This window comes from Rhinolophus sinicus, chromosome 1 (assembly GCF_057876585.1).
Source record: "Rhinolophus sinicus isolate RSI-liver-muscle chromosome 1, RSI-T2T, whole genome shotgun sequence".
In the NCBI taxonomy this organism is placed as follows: domain Eukaryota; kingdom Metazoa; phylum Chordata; class Mammalia; order Chiroptera; family Rhinolophidae; genus Rhinolophus; species Rhinolophus sinicus.
This window is the reverse complement of record NC_142501.1, coordinates 64874550-64890492: the sequence shown is the minus strand read 5'-3', so window position 1 is coordinate 64890492 and position 15943 is coordinate 64874550. Positions and strand designations below refer to the sequence as shown.

Here is a 15943-nt window from a genome sequence, read left to right as displayed (position 1 = left end):
CCTATTTGGAAGGAGCTAGGCTCCAAGGCCTGCACTCACAGCAAAGGCAGGAAGCGCGTCGGCGCCCAACTCCCAAACTCCAGAAGACCCCGCCTCTTCAGGTCTTCCGGGACATTTTGGTTCCCGGCGTGCAATGCGCCCGCCCGTGGGCGGGGATAGTGGAGAGGGCTGCCGGGAAAGCGGAAGTACGAGGACTTCGGTCGTCGTGAGCGTGCGGACTGCGTGAGCTTCTTCAGGTATGTTCGGTGCCTCTTGTGTTCAGTGGAGTGTGGGAGTGAGTACTCAGTTCTCCTTCTCGTAGAGAAAAGCCCGGTCTGCCTCGGCACGGTGGAGCCCGGCCGGGAGACACAAGCCTCCGTCAAGGGCCTGGGTCTCTCGTGGTCTTGGTGGCGGCCGTCGGGCTTCCCCGTGCTCTGTGTGAATTTGCGTCCTTGGTCGTTCAGTCTCGCTCAGGTTAACCTCGGCCCTCAAGGTTGTTTACCGCAATCCTTCTGTCCCCACCTGGTGCAGCGTTTGGGTTATTGTACATAAGGGAGTGTCACCGCAGGGTGCAAGCGGTGCGCGTCCGAGCCAAAAGAAAACACGAGCAGGATTTTGCAGGGAAGAAAGTAAAGGTTTATTTAAGGGGTTGGCGCCAAGCCCGGAGACACAGGTGAGCTAATGCTCTTAAAAACCTGGCTCCCGGATGGCCTCTAGTGTTTAGATTGATAAGGGAAAAGTCGTTAATCATGGTTATTATGGGAGTTGGGGTCCTGGGCTCCATTGATGGGCCGGGGCTACGGTCATGGCTTCAGGTCCTGGTGTCAGTCACGGCATTGTTCAGTCCCGTTCCCAGGGGATGCCGTTGGTGAGGCCGTTCTGCGTTGGGTCTGGTTTCCGAGGGATGCAGTCCGTGGGGCCGTTCTGCTTTCATGAGTCTGCAGCTGAAACAACTGAGGCCAAGATGTTACCTTTGTTGGACTAAAACCTTATTCTAGTTTGAAGTTTGGTTATTGTATCTTGGTAATAGTTGATAGACCTGAAGCTTTATTCTTAAATGAACTTGGTGTTTACCAGAGCCTCGTAGGGCTTAATGATTAAAAGGAGTGGGCATACAGTATATGTACAGGGAGGAGGATCTGGGGAAAGAATGCAAGTGAGTTACGGTTCTGTCAGGATAAACAAAGTGAGCTTGGATTAATTCAGTATGCATGCTAAAGAAATGAATTTCATGTACGGTCACAGGAACAGAGTGAGTTTGGGATTCCTGGCGTCAAAAAATGTTACTCCACTAGTCCTTAATTCAACGATGTTTTATTTAACCGTTACTATGTGCAGAGAGCTGTGTGTTGGGGATCTAATGGTGAATGAGACCTATTTAACCCGACATGTGGAGCTCACAGACCACTGGGGATGACAGTAAATAAACTAAATAATTTCAGACTGTAACATGTATTAAAAAGGAAGGAAAAAGATGATATAACGGAATAAAAAGAGGGGAGCTACAGGGTCAGAGAAGCCCTTTCTGAGGTACTGAAATGAAGGAGCAAGGCTTGAGAACATCAGTTCTGAGGTGTGGGAAAGCAAAGTAAAGGTACTGCAGTGGACATAGTTTGGACTTTTTAAAAAAAAATTATATTGGGGAACAGTGTTTCTCCAGGGCCCATCAGCTCCAAGTTGTCCTTCATTCTAGTGGAGGGCGCAGCTCAGCTCCAAGTCCAGTTGCCAGTTTTCAATCTTTAGTTGCAATCTTTAGTGCAGCCCACCATTCCATGTGGGACTTGAACTGGCAACATTGTTTTTAAGAGGTCACTGCTCTAACCAACTGAGCCATCCGGCTGCCCCCGGACTTTTTTTATTCCCCCAAAATCATGTCTTCGTGATTTATATAACTGCTTTATTGATGTGTAATTAACAGTAAGTTCCACGTGTTTAAAGTGTGTAATGTCAGCTTTGACGTGTATACAAACATAAATATCAGCAAAATCAAGATGATGTTGTAAACCACTCCCAAAGGTTTCCTTCTAAATTCTTTATAATCCCTGTAAGCACTCCTTCCCTTCCCTCATCACATCCCCACACTGTCCCTATGTCACTGATTAGACTTTTTTCAAATGTAGTTGGTACTTGAGGCTGAGATAGAGCTGATGGTGGCAGGGGTCAGGTCACAAATAACCTGGTAGATCTTGAATATGGGAGGTAAGAAGTCCTCAAAGAATTACAAGAAAGGCAAGCTTGTGCTCTTAAGTTTTTAAAAGCTCATACTAAGCACTTTGTGGAGGGTTTAGGACTGGGACTAAGGGGTGGAGAGAAAGCAAGAGTGGAAATAGACAAGTTTAAAATAGCTAGATTGACTTGAGGTGGTGGGTAATGAAGACGGGGGTGGGATTGAGGGAACTCAAGATAAAAGGTATTTATAAAAGCATTTTGTAATTTGTAAGTTGTCGCATAAATGCTCTTTGCATTTTGAGGGATTAAATTTCTGCATCTTGTATGGAAACTCCAGGAACTTTTAGAATTAGCTTGACTTACAGTTTGCCAGTGACCACTGGGAGCTTGATTTGGTGTTCTTAATTATTTAATGACTCTATATGCCATGTTGATCATAAGTTGCACATTACACCATCATAAATCATGAACAGAGTGAAGAGTTTTCCGTTTGTTCGTGTTTTGTAGAGATAACCTTTTGATCCAGTTTTCCAAGTATTTGCCCCTTTTTGATAGTAAATATTGGCTTTTGAATATGTATCTTTGTTAACTTTTCAGATAAAAAATGGCTAAAAGCTTACGGAGTAAGTGGAAAAGGAAGATGCGTGCTGAAAAGAGAAAAAAGAATGCCCCAAAGGAGCTTAGTAGACTTAAAAGTATTCTTAAACTAGATAGTGACGTTTTAATGAAAGATGTTCAAGAGATAGCAACTGTGGTGGTCCCCAAACATTGTGAAGAGAAAACCCAATGTGTGGTGAAAGATGAAAAAGGTGAGAGTTTATGTGCTTTGTTTAAAAAAAAAAAAAAAGCAATTCTGTCAGTTTCTTTTTATGACTTTTTCCCTTCCCAACTGTCTTTCATTCATTCCCTCACATGTTTCCCACAAACGTCCTGCCAACCCACATTCTTTGAAGGCTTTTAATGCTACTAGAGAGTCTATGGTAAACTATTGTAAAGCCCGTTCATGTCAATAGGCATGTTTTGGACATTAAGAGTGGCCTCTGATGCTTATACAATAGCGTCTCACAAATAGTATGACAGAAGTAGACCAACCCGGACACAACCCTCGTTAGAATTCAGTAGGGGACTAGGCAGGATAAAAGGAGGTCTTTCTTCATTTTACCCTTTGCAAGGTCTAGCTCCCATTCTAAAAGTCCTATGCCCTTAAGTTATTATCCTGAAAGTCACAGTTTCCCAGTATTTGAATTTCACAGAGTCTAGTGACCTCTAGGTCTTAGTCATAGTCTCAAGTCTGTATGTAATGCTATATGTCATGCTATATGTAATGCTAGTTTCAGCACAGGAAAAGACTCATTGGTTTTCATGTTCCTGATACACCACTTGGGCAGCAAACTAAATGAAGCACTCACAACACCCAGGCTCTTAAAATAGAAGTATATTTATGTGGTGTCCAGTGGTCAAGGAAGAGAGCAGCAATCCTAGAAGTTTCCCATTCTTGAAAATGATCATTTCTTATTCTCCCTTCCTATTCCACCCCTCTTCCAGCCCCTATGAATGAAAATTACAAGAAACTTTTTACTTCACCGTCTTTGAAAAATAGTGGCAATCAACAGAAAACCCCTAATCTTCCTACTATCCAAGTCTATAAGAATTTGAATGTATAGTCCGTTTTTCCTCTTTTATTAATGCGCTCTCAAAGGCCAGTTTTTCCACTTGTGTTCTGAATCCTCTCCATTCTCGGGCTGTGCTCATGCATCCTGCTTATCGATCTCTTCTCTGCTGGATCACATTATAAATGTGTCCTGGGATGTGCCTTCTCAAAAAGAAAGAAAAATCCCTCCCTTGATCTCACATTTCTCTCAATCTGCTTTATTTCAGTTCTCCTTGCAACTTTTAAATAAACACCTACGGTCTCTATTTCCTCACACGCACACCACCCCTGCCCATTCACTCTTTTTGTCGTTGAGGTAAAAATCACATAACATAAAATTTACCATTTTAAAGTGTACAATGCAGTAGCATTTAGTACATTGATGAAGATGTCCAACTGTCACCTCTATTTCCAAAACATTTTCATCACCCTAAAAGGGAACCTCGTACCCGTCAAGCAGTCTCTCCCTCTTCACCCTCCCCATAGCCTCTGGCAACCACTAATGTGCTTTCTGCCTCTCGATTTACCAATTTTGGATATTTGCATATAAATTAAATCATACGTGACCTTTTGTGTCTGACGTTTTTTTCACTTAGCATAATGTTTTTGAGATTCATCCACGTATTACCTAGTATGAATACTTTTTTTAAGCTGAATAACAGCCCATTTTATGCATGTACTATATTTTGTTCATTCATTTATTGCTTGATGGACTTTTGGGTTGCTTCCCGCCTTCTGATTATTTCGAATAGTGTTACTGTGAACATTTGTGTACAAAGTTTTGTTTTCAGTTCTTTTGGGTATAGACTTATGAGTGGAATTGCTAGGTCATATGATAATTCTGTTTACTGTTTTCTGTATCAGTCCCATTTTACATCCCAACCGGCAATGTATGAGGGTTCCAATTCTTTCACATTCTTGCCAGTAGTTATTTCCCTTTCTTTTTTTAAATTTTTGCCCCATCCTAGTGGGTGTGAAGTGGTATCTCATTATTGTTGAGCGTCTTTTTATATGCTTATTGGTCATTTGTGTATTATCTTTGGAGAATGCTATTCAAGTCCTTTGCCCCTTTTTAAATTGGATTGTTTGTCTTTTTGTTGTTGGCTTGTCAGAGTTTTTTTTTTTTTTTTTTTTTTTTAAGTTTCATAACCTTAATTTTATTGCAGTAAGTTAATCAAAACATTTTTAATAATGTACAATCTCAAGATTATATATTCTGGATTCACTCTTGAGTCTCTTGGATTTATCCTCTAATTTCTCTCGCTTTCTTTTGTTATACTGTCTAATTTTCTCAACCTTATCGTTTAGTTCTTGTGTTGAATTATTGTTTTCCTGTATGTTTTTAATTTCCAAGATTTTTTCTTTTACTGTTCCTTTTTTATAGGCTGAGGTTCTTAATGGGTGTATACCTTCTGTGATCTTGTTGTGGGTATTCATTACGATTTTCTTTTAGAAAGTTTGATCTACTCTGTGCATTGTTTATTATCTTTCCTCTTGGGTTATCCTCCATTCCATTCCTTTTTTTTTTTTTTTTTGTCTCTCTTTCATGTTAGAGACTTCTCCAGTGTCCAATGTCCAGTGATCAGTAGTTGTTTACAATTAAAAGTGAGACATGCAAATGATGGTTGGAAGCCTGTGGGGCGGGAACACGGTGTGGAGGAGGGCTTACCAACTGCTAGACTTGCAGAATGCTTGAATTGGCGCTTGGAGATTTCGTTGTGGGAGATCTCTTATTGCAGAACTTGCAGATCTGTTCTCTTTCATCTTCAGAGAGGAATCCTCTCATCTCTTGCCTTTGAGAATGTCTGGCTCCCCTCATTTTTGGAGTATTTCAGGAGCTAATTGAGGGTGCTGGAGTCTCCCCCTTTAGTAATCTACCTGTTCTGAGTATGGTTCCTCATTTCTGCCATCAAGTTCATGTTTCCCCTTATTTCTACTACTTCAGGTACCCATCCAGTTTCTTACGCCGCAAACCTAGTGGGGTACCCTTATCTCCCATATCTGTATCATTAGCACATCTTGAGTATCTCCAAAATACATCAGGAACCTCTTCATTTTCCTCCTGCTTTTATGCTTTCACTTTAAATAACCATCATCTCTCTCTCTCTCTTTTTTTTTTTAAGATTTTATTGGGGAAGGGGACAGTGTGTACTTCCAGGCCTTTTTTTTTAAGTCAAGTTGATGTCCTTTCAATCTTAGTTGTGGAGGGCGCAGCTCAGCTCCAGGTCCAGTTGCCGTTTTCTAGTTGCAGGGGGCGCAGCCCACCATCCCTTGTGGGACTCGAAGAATCGAACTGGCAACCCTGTGGTTGAGAGGATGCACTCCAACCAACTGAGCCATCTGGGAGGCAGCTCAGCTCAAGGTGCCATGTTCAATCTTAGTTGCAGGGGGCGCTGCCCACCATCCCTTGCGGGACTCGAGGAGTTGAACTGGCAACCTTGTGGTTGAGAGCCCACTGGCCCATGTGGGATTTGAACCGGCAGCCTTCGGAGTTAGGAGCACGGAGCTCTAACCGCCTGAGCCACCGGGCTGGCCCCTAAATAACCATCATCTCTTGTCTGAACCTCGATAGTCGCCTTTTCACTTCTCGTTTCAGCTCTTATTCCCATCTGATTCATTTCCAACCTATCAACCCTGATATTTTTAGTATATAAATCAAATTATATAATTCTTATGCTTAAAACACCTCATTGTCTTTCCATGAGCTTACCACAGTCACCAGGTCTGATTTAATCTGGTCCTGGCCCCTCTCTTTAAAAAGCTGCTCACCACAGATCCAAGTTTACTTTGTTATTTATACCTCAGCCCAACATTGTAAACTCCATGACAGCAAGGAGCTTATTTGGACCACTATATCCCCAGAACCTAAAATAGCACATAAAATTATCATTCAACAAGTTACTGAATGGCTAATGTATACCAGGCACTCTTCTGTGTACTGTGGAAACAGTAATAAATATCAGAGAAATGGCCTTCATCTGAAAGGGATTTACATTGTATTGGAGGAGACAAAAAGTAAACCAGATAAATGAATTAGTACAATGATAGGTAGCAGACATCATGGAAGACCTTGCTACCCTGGTTAAGTTCCCAGGGAGGGGCATTCTGGGTATATGTCCTTCACAATAGACATATGTGTTTCTTACTGGCTCAGCTACATTATTTAGCTCAAGAAGGCACTTAATTTGATAAATTTTAGAACTCCTATTTGCTCAGAACCATACACCTATTCCCAATTCAGTAACTCAAAGCCATACATCCTAATCCTAAATGTCTCCTATTTAACCTTTACTATTCCAAAGGACAATCATGACAACATTATTTAGAAAGTTTCCAGGGACTAAAAATGATGTCTTTCGTTGTCACAAATGTCTTTCATGGTTGTGGGAAGACATGGCAGCACGTGCATGATTCCATTGAATGTGTTGTAAGGGGTTTTCAGAGTGTTAGTCAAAGAGCAATCCACAGATAAGGTATGTTTTTCTTTTGTAGTTTCAGACCACTTTCAGTTCTGATGTTCTCATACATCAATATACTTTTTCACAGGGTTGTTTTTTTATTTGTGAGTATTAATAGTTTTTCCATGTTTTATTCAGATGACATGAAAATGGAGACTGATATTAAGAGAAACAAAAAGACTCTTCTAGACCAACACGGACAGTACCCTGTATGGATGAACCAGAGGCAGAGAAAAAGGCTGAAGGCAAAGCGAGAGAAAGGGAAGGGGAAAAGCAAAGCAAAAGCAGTGAAGGCAGCGAAGGGCCTGGCCTGGTAGACTCTAAAAAACCTGAAAAATGCCACATGGGACAGATCTGTGATTAGAAGGTACACACTGACTTCACCTTCCACCAAATGAAAACTTTGTTTCCATATTCGAACTTGGCCTTTTTCTTCAGTTCAAACCCAACATAACTCCTCAAATTCATTTTGGGAACTTTAATAAAATTTTATTTGTTGAATGAAAGCTATGTTGATATTTTTATTGGATGCTGTCCAATTTGCAGCATCCGAATTCAGAATTCTGTCAAGTATTAATATGGTTGTGATTGTTTGATCTTAGTAGAGATTATACTGACAAATTTGAGCTAACTCAGATTTAAAGAAAACTGTTATGCTATTTAAAAATATGTCGGTGGATTTTATAATCAGTATTTGGAGTTTTGATTTTGTATAATTCAGAATAAAAGTTATCTTGTCTAGATCTGAAACATATTTTCTTTCATATATTCATAAGGTTTTCTAGTAGTAGAGAAGACCATATTCTTTTAAGTTTTTAGGTAGAATCTTAACATGTACAAAATAGTATGCTCCATCTATTGAGATTAGGATATCCTGGGAACTAGTTAAACGTTTATCAGTTTTTATATTATGTAGCCTAATATAACATGCAACATTTCCCAGAGCATGTTTCTCAGAATCAGTTTTTCCAGATGCATGGTGAAAAAGTATATTTTGTGGTCATGTCAATTTGGATAATGCTACATACTTGAAGATTCACAAAAAATATTAGCTGAGTATTAGTATAATCGTACAGAGATCTAGCAATAAAGGAACCTGTTTAACTTTGACTCTTTGAAACTAGTGTTCTGAGGAATAGAATATACTATTGGAAATGCTGGTATAATGAAATGATTTTTGTTAAATCTGTCTTGCTACCATTTATTAATTTCACTCTTATTTAAGTTTACTTTTCATTAAGCAATTTAAACTTAGCATTCTCTCTGAAATTTCATATTAATCATAATGTAATCATATTAGTGATCATTATATGTTCACTGGAACAACAAATATTTATTGAGTGCCTACTGTGTGCCAGGGACTTTGCCAGGTGCTAGGGACACAGGGAACAAGACAAGGTGTCTGCTCTTTGGGGTTTCTACTCAGAAGAGGCTGTTAACTTCAGAGGAAAACCAAGTTAAAAGTGAGATCAATTAGAATAAGGTCACTGGGTCATCAGGACACAAATTTTGTGCCAGGCCCACTTACTAGGCTGAAACACACTCTAGAGATAAATAGGACATGATCCAAATCTTTTAGGAGCTTTGAATCTATAAAACTTAGTGCCAGTAGAATCTTAAAATTATGTAATAGACTTTTCTCAATTTGCTCTGGTTAGTTCACCGAAAAGTCAGTGGATAAGTTTTAAATACTTAAAATAAGTTTCCTCAAAGAAACTAATAGAAGATGTGAGTTGGAAAGTAAATGTCATTCATGACCTTTTTTGTATTTTGGTATCGTTATGAACAATAGTTTTGGGAAAAAGTAAATACATAAATGTTTTTATGAAGTGAAAAGTTGCTAACATTGTCCAATTAAGGCACTGACAATATCAGCTTAAATATGCTACCTAAATTGTTGTTTTTTTCCGTAGGAATTGTATACATCAGTGATGTTACACACTTGGTGATGATGTAAATTTTGGTAGCAAAAAAAAGTATTTTTTAGCTGGATTTTCTTTAAGGTGAGGTCAGAGGCCATTGCCGGGGATATTTTCATGTTTTCTGTTACTGATAACCTCTCATTTGACTCCAGTGGTAGTAGCTTTGAGCTTTCATCTGGGGCCTCTCAGTGACATGAGTATGTTCACTTAAGTTTGTCCAGTCAGGATTTATCTTAAAAGTTAACAGAATCAAAAATCAAAAAACACTGCTATCAAAACGTATTTGGGAAACATGTTCTCCAGTGTCCTATGGCCTCTGTAAAGAGAAATCATCTTGTCCTAGGTTGTGATTGGGGTCTCTAAGGCACTGAGTTCATGACTGCACTGCCAGCAAGATTCCGCCCACCTCCACATTTTCCTGGGAATTTTAGACTGGCATTCCAACATGAGTGCAGGGGTGTGATCACTTTGTTGCTCTCTGCCTAAAGATTATAAACTAAGTATCGCAGAGTCTTTTAAACTTTTAAAGGAGTTATTTATTTATTTATTTTTTAATTTGTCATCTTTTTATTAGGTTCTGATGTTTTCCAGGGAATTGCTGTAAAACCACCAGATGGAGCTCAAGTTAAGCACCAAATCACTTTTGGAATTAGACTGAGTGGGTTATATTGCATTAGGAATAGAATGTAACATATTTTTTCCTAAGAAATTTAAAATTAAAATATTTAAGGATTATCAAAATTGCTTTCATTTATAGGTTGCTTAGTATGTCAGGCCTTGATCTAACTTATTTAATCCTAAACTCTTCAAATCAGTGTATTAATTCACTTTATCTTCCTAGTAGTCCTACGAGTTTGGTACTAAATATTATCTCTATTACACATGGGGAAACTGAGCCACACAGGCTGTATAACAAACCAGGAGAGCTGGGATTCAACTTCAGACAGGCTCCAGAGCCTACTTGTATATTCTTACAATGCCATTCTGCCTCTAAAGGATGTACAAACTTGCTGAGAGCTGCAAGTTCAGGATCAGATAAAGAGTACGTTTCAGTAGGGAGATGATTTATAGAGCCCTTCTCAAATCTCAGGGCCTAAACCAGACTGGAGTTCTCTAGGCAGTGCTCCCTTAGAATGGGCTGACCCAATCCCAGAGGGTCGGTGGTGCCGAAGCTACTAGCCAGAGAAGAATGAACTGCAGTTGAAGCTCTAGGTAGCATTAAGGAGTGGTTTTGACCATATCTTTTTCTAATGTCACATTGATGTAGGTACATTTCCACCTCCTCACTAGTTCACATACTGTCTAGCGTAAATATGTAGCAGAATTTATTTGCTGATTTGGAAATTGGGGTATTTTCAAAATTTGAATCTATATATCTGGGCTATGATTTTTAGGAGTTGGAAAAGGAAAAATAACGGTTATAAATGACTTGATTTCAATATCTGAAATGGATTGGGTAATGATGGTGAGGGGTAGTGGTGTGTGGTGTAGACTAGTGGAATGCTAGCCACAAAAATCAGATAAATAGGAGAAATCAGAGGCTTCAGGAATTCCCAGATTTATAAACACTACAATTGAGATGCAGATGCTGGGCTGTTGACTAAGCTTCCCAGCTAAGGGACTGACTGCTGATGCCACCTGGTAGAGTGATTCAAATTCATGTAAGGCACAAAGTAAAATGATTCTTCCTTGTATTTCCCAGCATATAAAAATAACCATTGCAGCAGACATACACCAGTTTTACAAGGAGATACTGGTTTGGGGGGTGGGGGGAGCTGTTAAGTACTCATGCCAGGTCAGAGGGCACTCGCTATCCCAGGGCTGTGTCAGGCAGCAGAGAAGGCAGGGCAGGTTTGTGCCTGCTTACCAAAACCTCCATTTTACATAGTTGAATGCCAATGGTCTTCACCCAGTTTAGAGCAGGAGAAAAATATAAAGTGATGTCAAATCAGACTCATTTAGTACAGTAACAGTAATAACTACCAACATTTAGAGAATGCATACCGTGTTAAATCGTGTTAAATGCTTCACCTATATTATTTCACTTAATCCTTAATGCTGTGGGGTCAATACTGTTAATTCCTGTTTTCAGATGAAACAGTTTTTTGTTTGTTTGTTTTTTTAATTGGGGAATATTGGTGAACAGTGTGTTTCTCCAGGGCCCATCAGCTCCAAGTCGTCGTCCTTCAATCTAGTAGTGGAGGGCGCAGTTCAGCTCCAAGTCCAGTCGCCGTTTTCAATCTTAGTTGCAGAGGGCGCAGCCCACCATCCCATGTGGGAATCGAACAAGCAACCTTGTAGTTGAGAGCTCGCATTCTAATCAACTGAGCCATTTGACCACCCCCAGATGAGGAAACAGTTTTGAAGAGGTAAGTCATCTTGCCCAAATTCATGCAACTGTTAAATAGTGAGCACGGCTGTTTCAGAATATAGAATGAATGCCTCTGATGGGAGGCTTCAGACAGACTTTGATTGAATCTAAGGAAGAACCTTCTGATCAAGATGTTGGGAAGTGGGACAGGCAGACTTGGGAGTATGACCCTGTTAAGCTAAGGCTAGACAGCCACTGGTTGGAATGTAGCAGAATGTATTCAAACATTGTACAGTTGTCTCCCCTCATCCCCCCTATACCAGTGGGTATAGTCCAACACCCCTAGTGGATGCTTGAAACAGGATGGTACTGAAGCACCTATATATACTATGGTGTTTCCCCGAAAATAAGACCAGGTCTTATATTAATTTTTGTCCCAAAAGATGCATTAGGGCTTATGTTCAGGGGATGTTATCCTGAAAAATCATGCTAGGGCTTATTTTCCGTTAGGTCTTATTTTTGGGGAAATACGGTATGTTTTTTCCTATGCATACTGTGATTTTCCCGAAAATAAGACCTAGCTGGACCATCAGCTCTAATGCATCTTTTGGAGCAAAAGTTAATATAAGACCAGGTCTTACATTAAAATAAGAATGGGTCTTATATTAATTTTTGCTCCAAGAGATTCATTAGAGCTGGTGGTCCAGCTAGGTCTTATTTTCAGGGAAACATGGTACATACCTATGATAAGTTTCGTTTATAAATTAGGGACAATAGAGATTAACAATAATAATAGAACCATTATAATAATACGGTTGACCCTTGAACAGCATGGATTTGAACTCCAAGGGTCTACTTATATGCAGATTTTTTTCAATAAATATACAGTCAGTCCTCCTTATCCCTGAGCTTCCCATCTGTGGATTCAACCAACCACCCATCAAAAACAGTAGTTTTTGATTTGCAGTTGTGAATACAAAGATGGAGAGGGCCAACTCTATCTCTTGTTCTACACTATTTTGTATAAGGGACTTGAGCATCTGCAGCTTTTGGTACCGTGTAGTGTCCTGGAACCAAGCCCCTCACATACCAAGGGACAAACATAGTTAAGTTTGTGGGGAGTCAAGTTATATGGATTTTTGCATGGGGGAGGGGTGGGCCCCTAACCTCCACATTGTTCAGGGGTCTAGTGTATACTCTACATGTATGTGGTCTCTCAAAACATCTTGTGCGATATGTACAGTGGAGACGCGCTGTACAGGGGGACTTTCATGTCCCGGGCGGGATGGAGCGAGACAGCTTGAGATTTCATCACACTACTCAGGATAGCATGAATTGTTTCTTTCTAGAATTTTCCACTTAATATTTTTGAACTGCAGTTGACCGTGGGTAACTGAAACCGAAGAAAGTGAAACCTCGGATAAGGGGGTCTCCTATATTGAAATTTGGGTTGAAAGTTGCTAAAGTTCTTTCCAGCCAAGAAACAACTTGCAGGAAGTTGTCATGTCGGACATGCACTGTGCATGTTTTGCGCTATATAGTGTTTTGGCACTACATGATTGCAAACTTGAGTATCTTTTTGGTGGAAATAAAATCTGAAATCTCCTTAAATCTGTTAATGTTCAGTCTGGATTTCATTCCACTAAGTTCCACTTTAAAGTATGGAAAAATGTTATAAACATCTGCTTTAAACAATGAATGGGGTAGAGTCCTCTGCATTTTAATTTAAAAAATGGCACAGTTTTATAATACATTAAGTTTATAATATGCAGAATGTATTTAATTTCCTAAAGCGATGACTTATCTTGGCATTATGCTATCTTATGAAACACTTTCTCGCTCACATTGTGTCTTTATAGTTTTCAATATCAGCAAAACCTTTAAATAGTCTTAGTTGGGTGTTGTGTGTCATTATACAGTAACTGCTAGTACATATGGTATTTCTGATCCGTGTAATAAAGTACATTTGTCATGTATCTTGTGATCTGCGTACCTTTCAGCTGTTACTTCATAAATCTCTTCCATCGGAGAACTGCTTTGTACAGCAATGCTTGAAGCTGCTTTTAATAAACTAATATTTTGTGTCTCATATGTAATCAACAGGGAGTATTATAGACTTGTGCCTCTGTGGAGAAACATTCCATTCAACTTCTTTTCTCTTGACAATAATGTAAAAAAAATAGCTTGGGAAAAACACAGATGTTCGAGAACATATGTTGTTTGCTCCTAAAAGTCAGCTGAAGATCTTTTGTATGGCTCCAGGTCTTTTTTTTTTTTTTTTTTAAATGCTTTAGAGAAGAAACAGTTTTGAGATATGTGATGGGGAGAAGACAGAGTTACAAATTTCAGTGCGAGACCAACATTGGTGCTATTTGTCAAAATTCTAAAATGCCTCACCTTGCTTGCATAAAGAGGTGATATTCCTGAGCAGAGCTGTAGGCAGTTGGCCAAACATTGGCCATTCCCACATGCTTCCCTACTCAGACATAAGCGTTTTGCTCGTTTTAGTGTTTGTTCTGTCCCAAACTTCAGTGTCTTCAAAAAAGCACAGGCATTTAATAATTCAGGTAATCCCTCGAGTAATTGCATAGAGGTTATTGTTTTTCTTCCGCTGTAGAAATTTACTCAATGAGTCAGCTCTCCACAGACTAGCCAATTGGTTATTGATAACTGTATAGGAAAAGATTCTTGGAAAATGCTTAAGAAAAGGAAGCTGTATGCCTTCGGTGAAGTTGGTATGGATGTCCTTTATAAGCCTATGAATCTTTAAGAAGAGTTGCCATAAAGAGAATGGGAACCAGCTGTTCCAAATCTCCACTGAGGAAATGGGTTTTAACTGTAGCAGAAGGGATTTGGGTTAAATGTAAAGAAGAACTTCCTGAATGTGAGTGTTATTTAAAGCCAAGTATGGATTGAAAAGAGACTGTTGAATAATCTCTGGAGGAGAGAGGAAGTGCAAAAGAAAGAAATAGAAGTGGGTGGAGCGTGGGAGACCCCCACTTAGATGGTTTACATGTAATTCTGCCCAATAGTTATGAGTTCTTTATTCTCTTTTCTCACACTTACATCTCAGGTTACAAGGTTTAAAAGGTCAGACCCGAAGAGTACTTTGGTCATTAGAACTAAAGTGCCAGAGGACCCGTAGGTCTGGTGTCTTTTTGGTGTACTTCTTAATTGAAAGGAAATGCTAAGGAGTGACCAATTGTCATGCAGGGTCTCTGGTCCCGCTCCCGGCATAAGAACGCAGGACATGGTGAGGCCAAAAAGGAACTACAACAGAGCCATAGATAGGGGAGTCATACCACTATATTCTCACTGGTGCCTGGGTTGGAAATACAGGAAGCAGGCTCCACATGAAGTGCAATCTGCCATCCGCTTCTCTGCCAACCAACCCACACCTCCCTAGCATAGCCACGGCAGTTATATTAGAGGCTCATGGCTAACCAGAAACAGCTGATGGCCACCCTGCCACAGAGGACGGCCATCTGATTACAGCTGATGGCCATCTAATAACTGAGCCAGCACCTTTCCACGTGAGGCCGCGAGCCTGGAAACTGCTCTCCTGCCTCTGTCCCCACACCAATGGATGAGGAAATTGACCCATGGTTAATTTTCCACCCTTGTCATTAAAGACTGTGTATCCACTGAGCTCCCAGTGCCAGGGAGGAGTTTGACATTGAGCAGTTTCTGAAAGTCAAGCAGTAGGCTGAGGCTGCTTAGACTTGGGTTGAAGGGCTGGAACATGGGTATGGCCATGGGACTGCTGGGCATGTGCCAGCTGAATATTTTGACCAGGAAATCTCCAGCAAGACCAAAGGGTTGCAGGTCAGACTTGGCACTTTGAATTCCAGAGAGCAGAGACTGAAAGGACAGGGAAAATTGACGCTTTCTTTTTTCTTCCCTCCTGGCTGTCACTACCCTGCTTTGGCCCCCATTTGGTACACTCTTTTGCGTCTCCCTTTTCTTTGCATCCCTTCACTTTTAGTCTTCCTTCAGTCTGTTTTTCTTGCCTATTACTTTTTAAAAATTGTTTTGTTTTTTTTAAATAAAAACTTAAAGCTGTGTGTCAAACATTTTAAATTTATGGGGAAAACCCCTCACATTTAGTTTTAAGTGCATTTTGTTTATAAATGATCCCCAATGTTTATCTTTGTGGCCCAGTGACAATAGTAGAAATAGGTTTCCTGCTTCTAGGTTGTTTCTCTTCATCACTTTTTCCTCCTCTGTTTTCCCCCTCCCCGCCCCCCACCCTCCTTTAACACTGGCCTCTTCTGTGTGGGTATTACTTTAATTTCCTCCGTGTGCTCAAATCACTACCTTTCTTGAATTCTCTACCTCCTCACTTGGCTCTTTCCCTTTCATCTCAGGCTTTCCGCTCATTGTTTTTCCTCCTTTTCCTTTTCATCCCCTGTCTCCTAACCTTAACTGGATGCATGAATAGAAAATATGCTTT

At 40.1% G+C, this 15943-nt stretch overlaps 1 protein-coding gene across 1 annotated transcript; it reads left to right on the top strand.

Annotated features, from left to right (window-relative positions):
* The first annotated feature begins 126 nt into the window (after positions 1–126).
* Positions 127–7763, top strand: LLPH (LLP homolog, long-term synaptic facilitation factor). The gene is made up of 3 exons (XM_019732442.3): positions 127–236; positions 2746–2957; positions 7396–7763. Exons 2-3 carry the CDS (start codon positions 2753–2755, stop codon positions 7572–7574), a joined length of 384 nt encoding a protein of 127 aa, XP_019588001.1. The 5' UTR covers positions 127–236; positions 2746–2752; the 3' UTR covers positions 7575–7763.
* Positions 7764–15943: the final 8180 nt, after the last annotated feature.

Coding starts and splice junctions, on each gene's coding strand:
- LLPH (XM_019732442.3), top strand. CDS start 2,753: ATGGCTAAAAGCTTACGGAGTAAGTGGAAAAGGAAGATGCGTGCTGAA. Junction 2,958..7,395: donor TGTGGTGAAAGATGAAAAAG/GTGAGAGTTTAT, acceptor TGTTTTATTCAG/ATGACATGAAAATGGAGACT.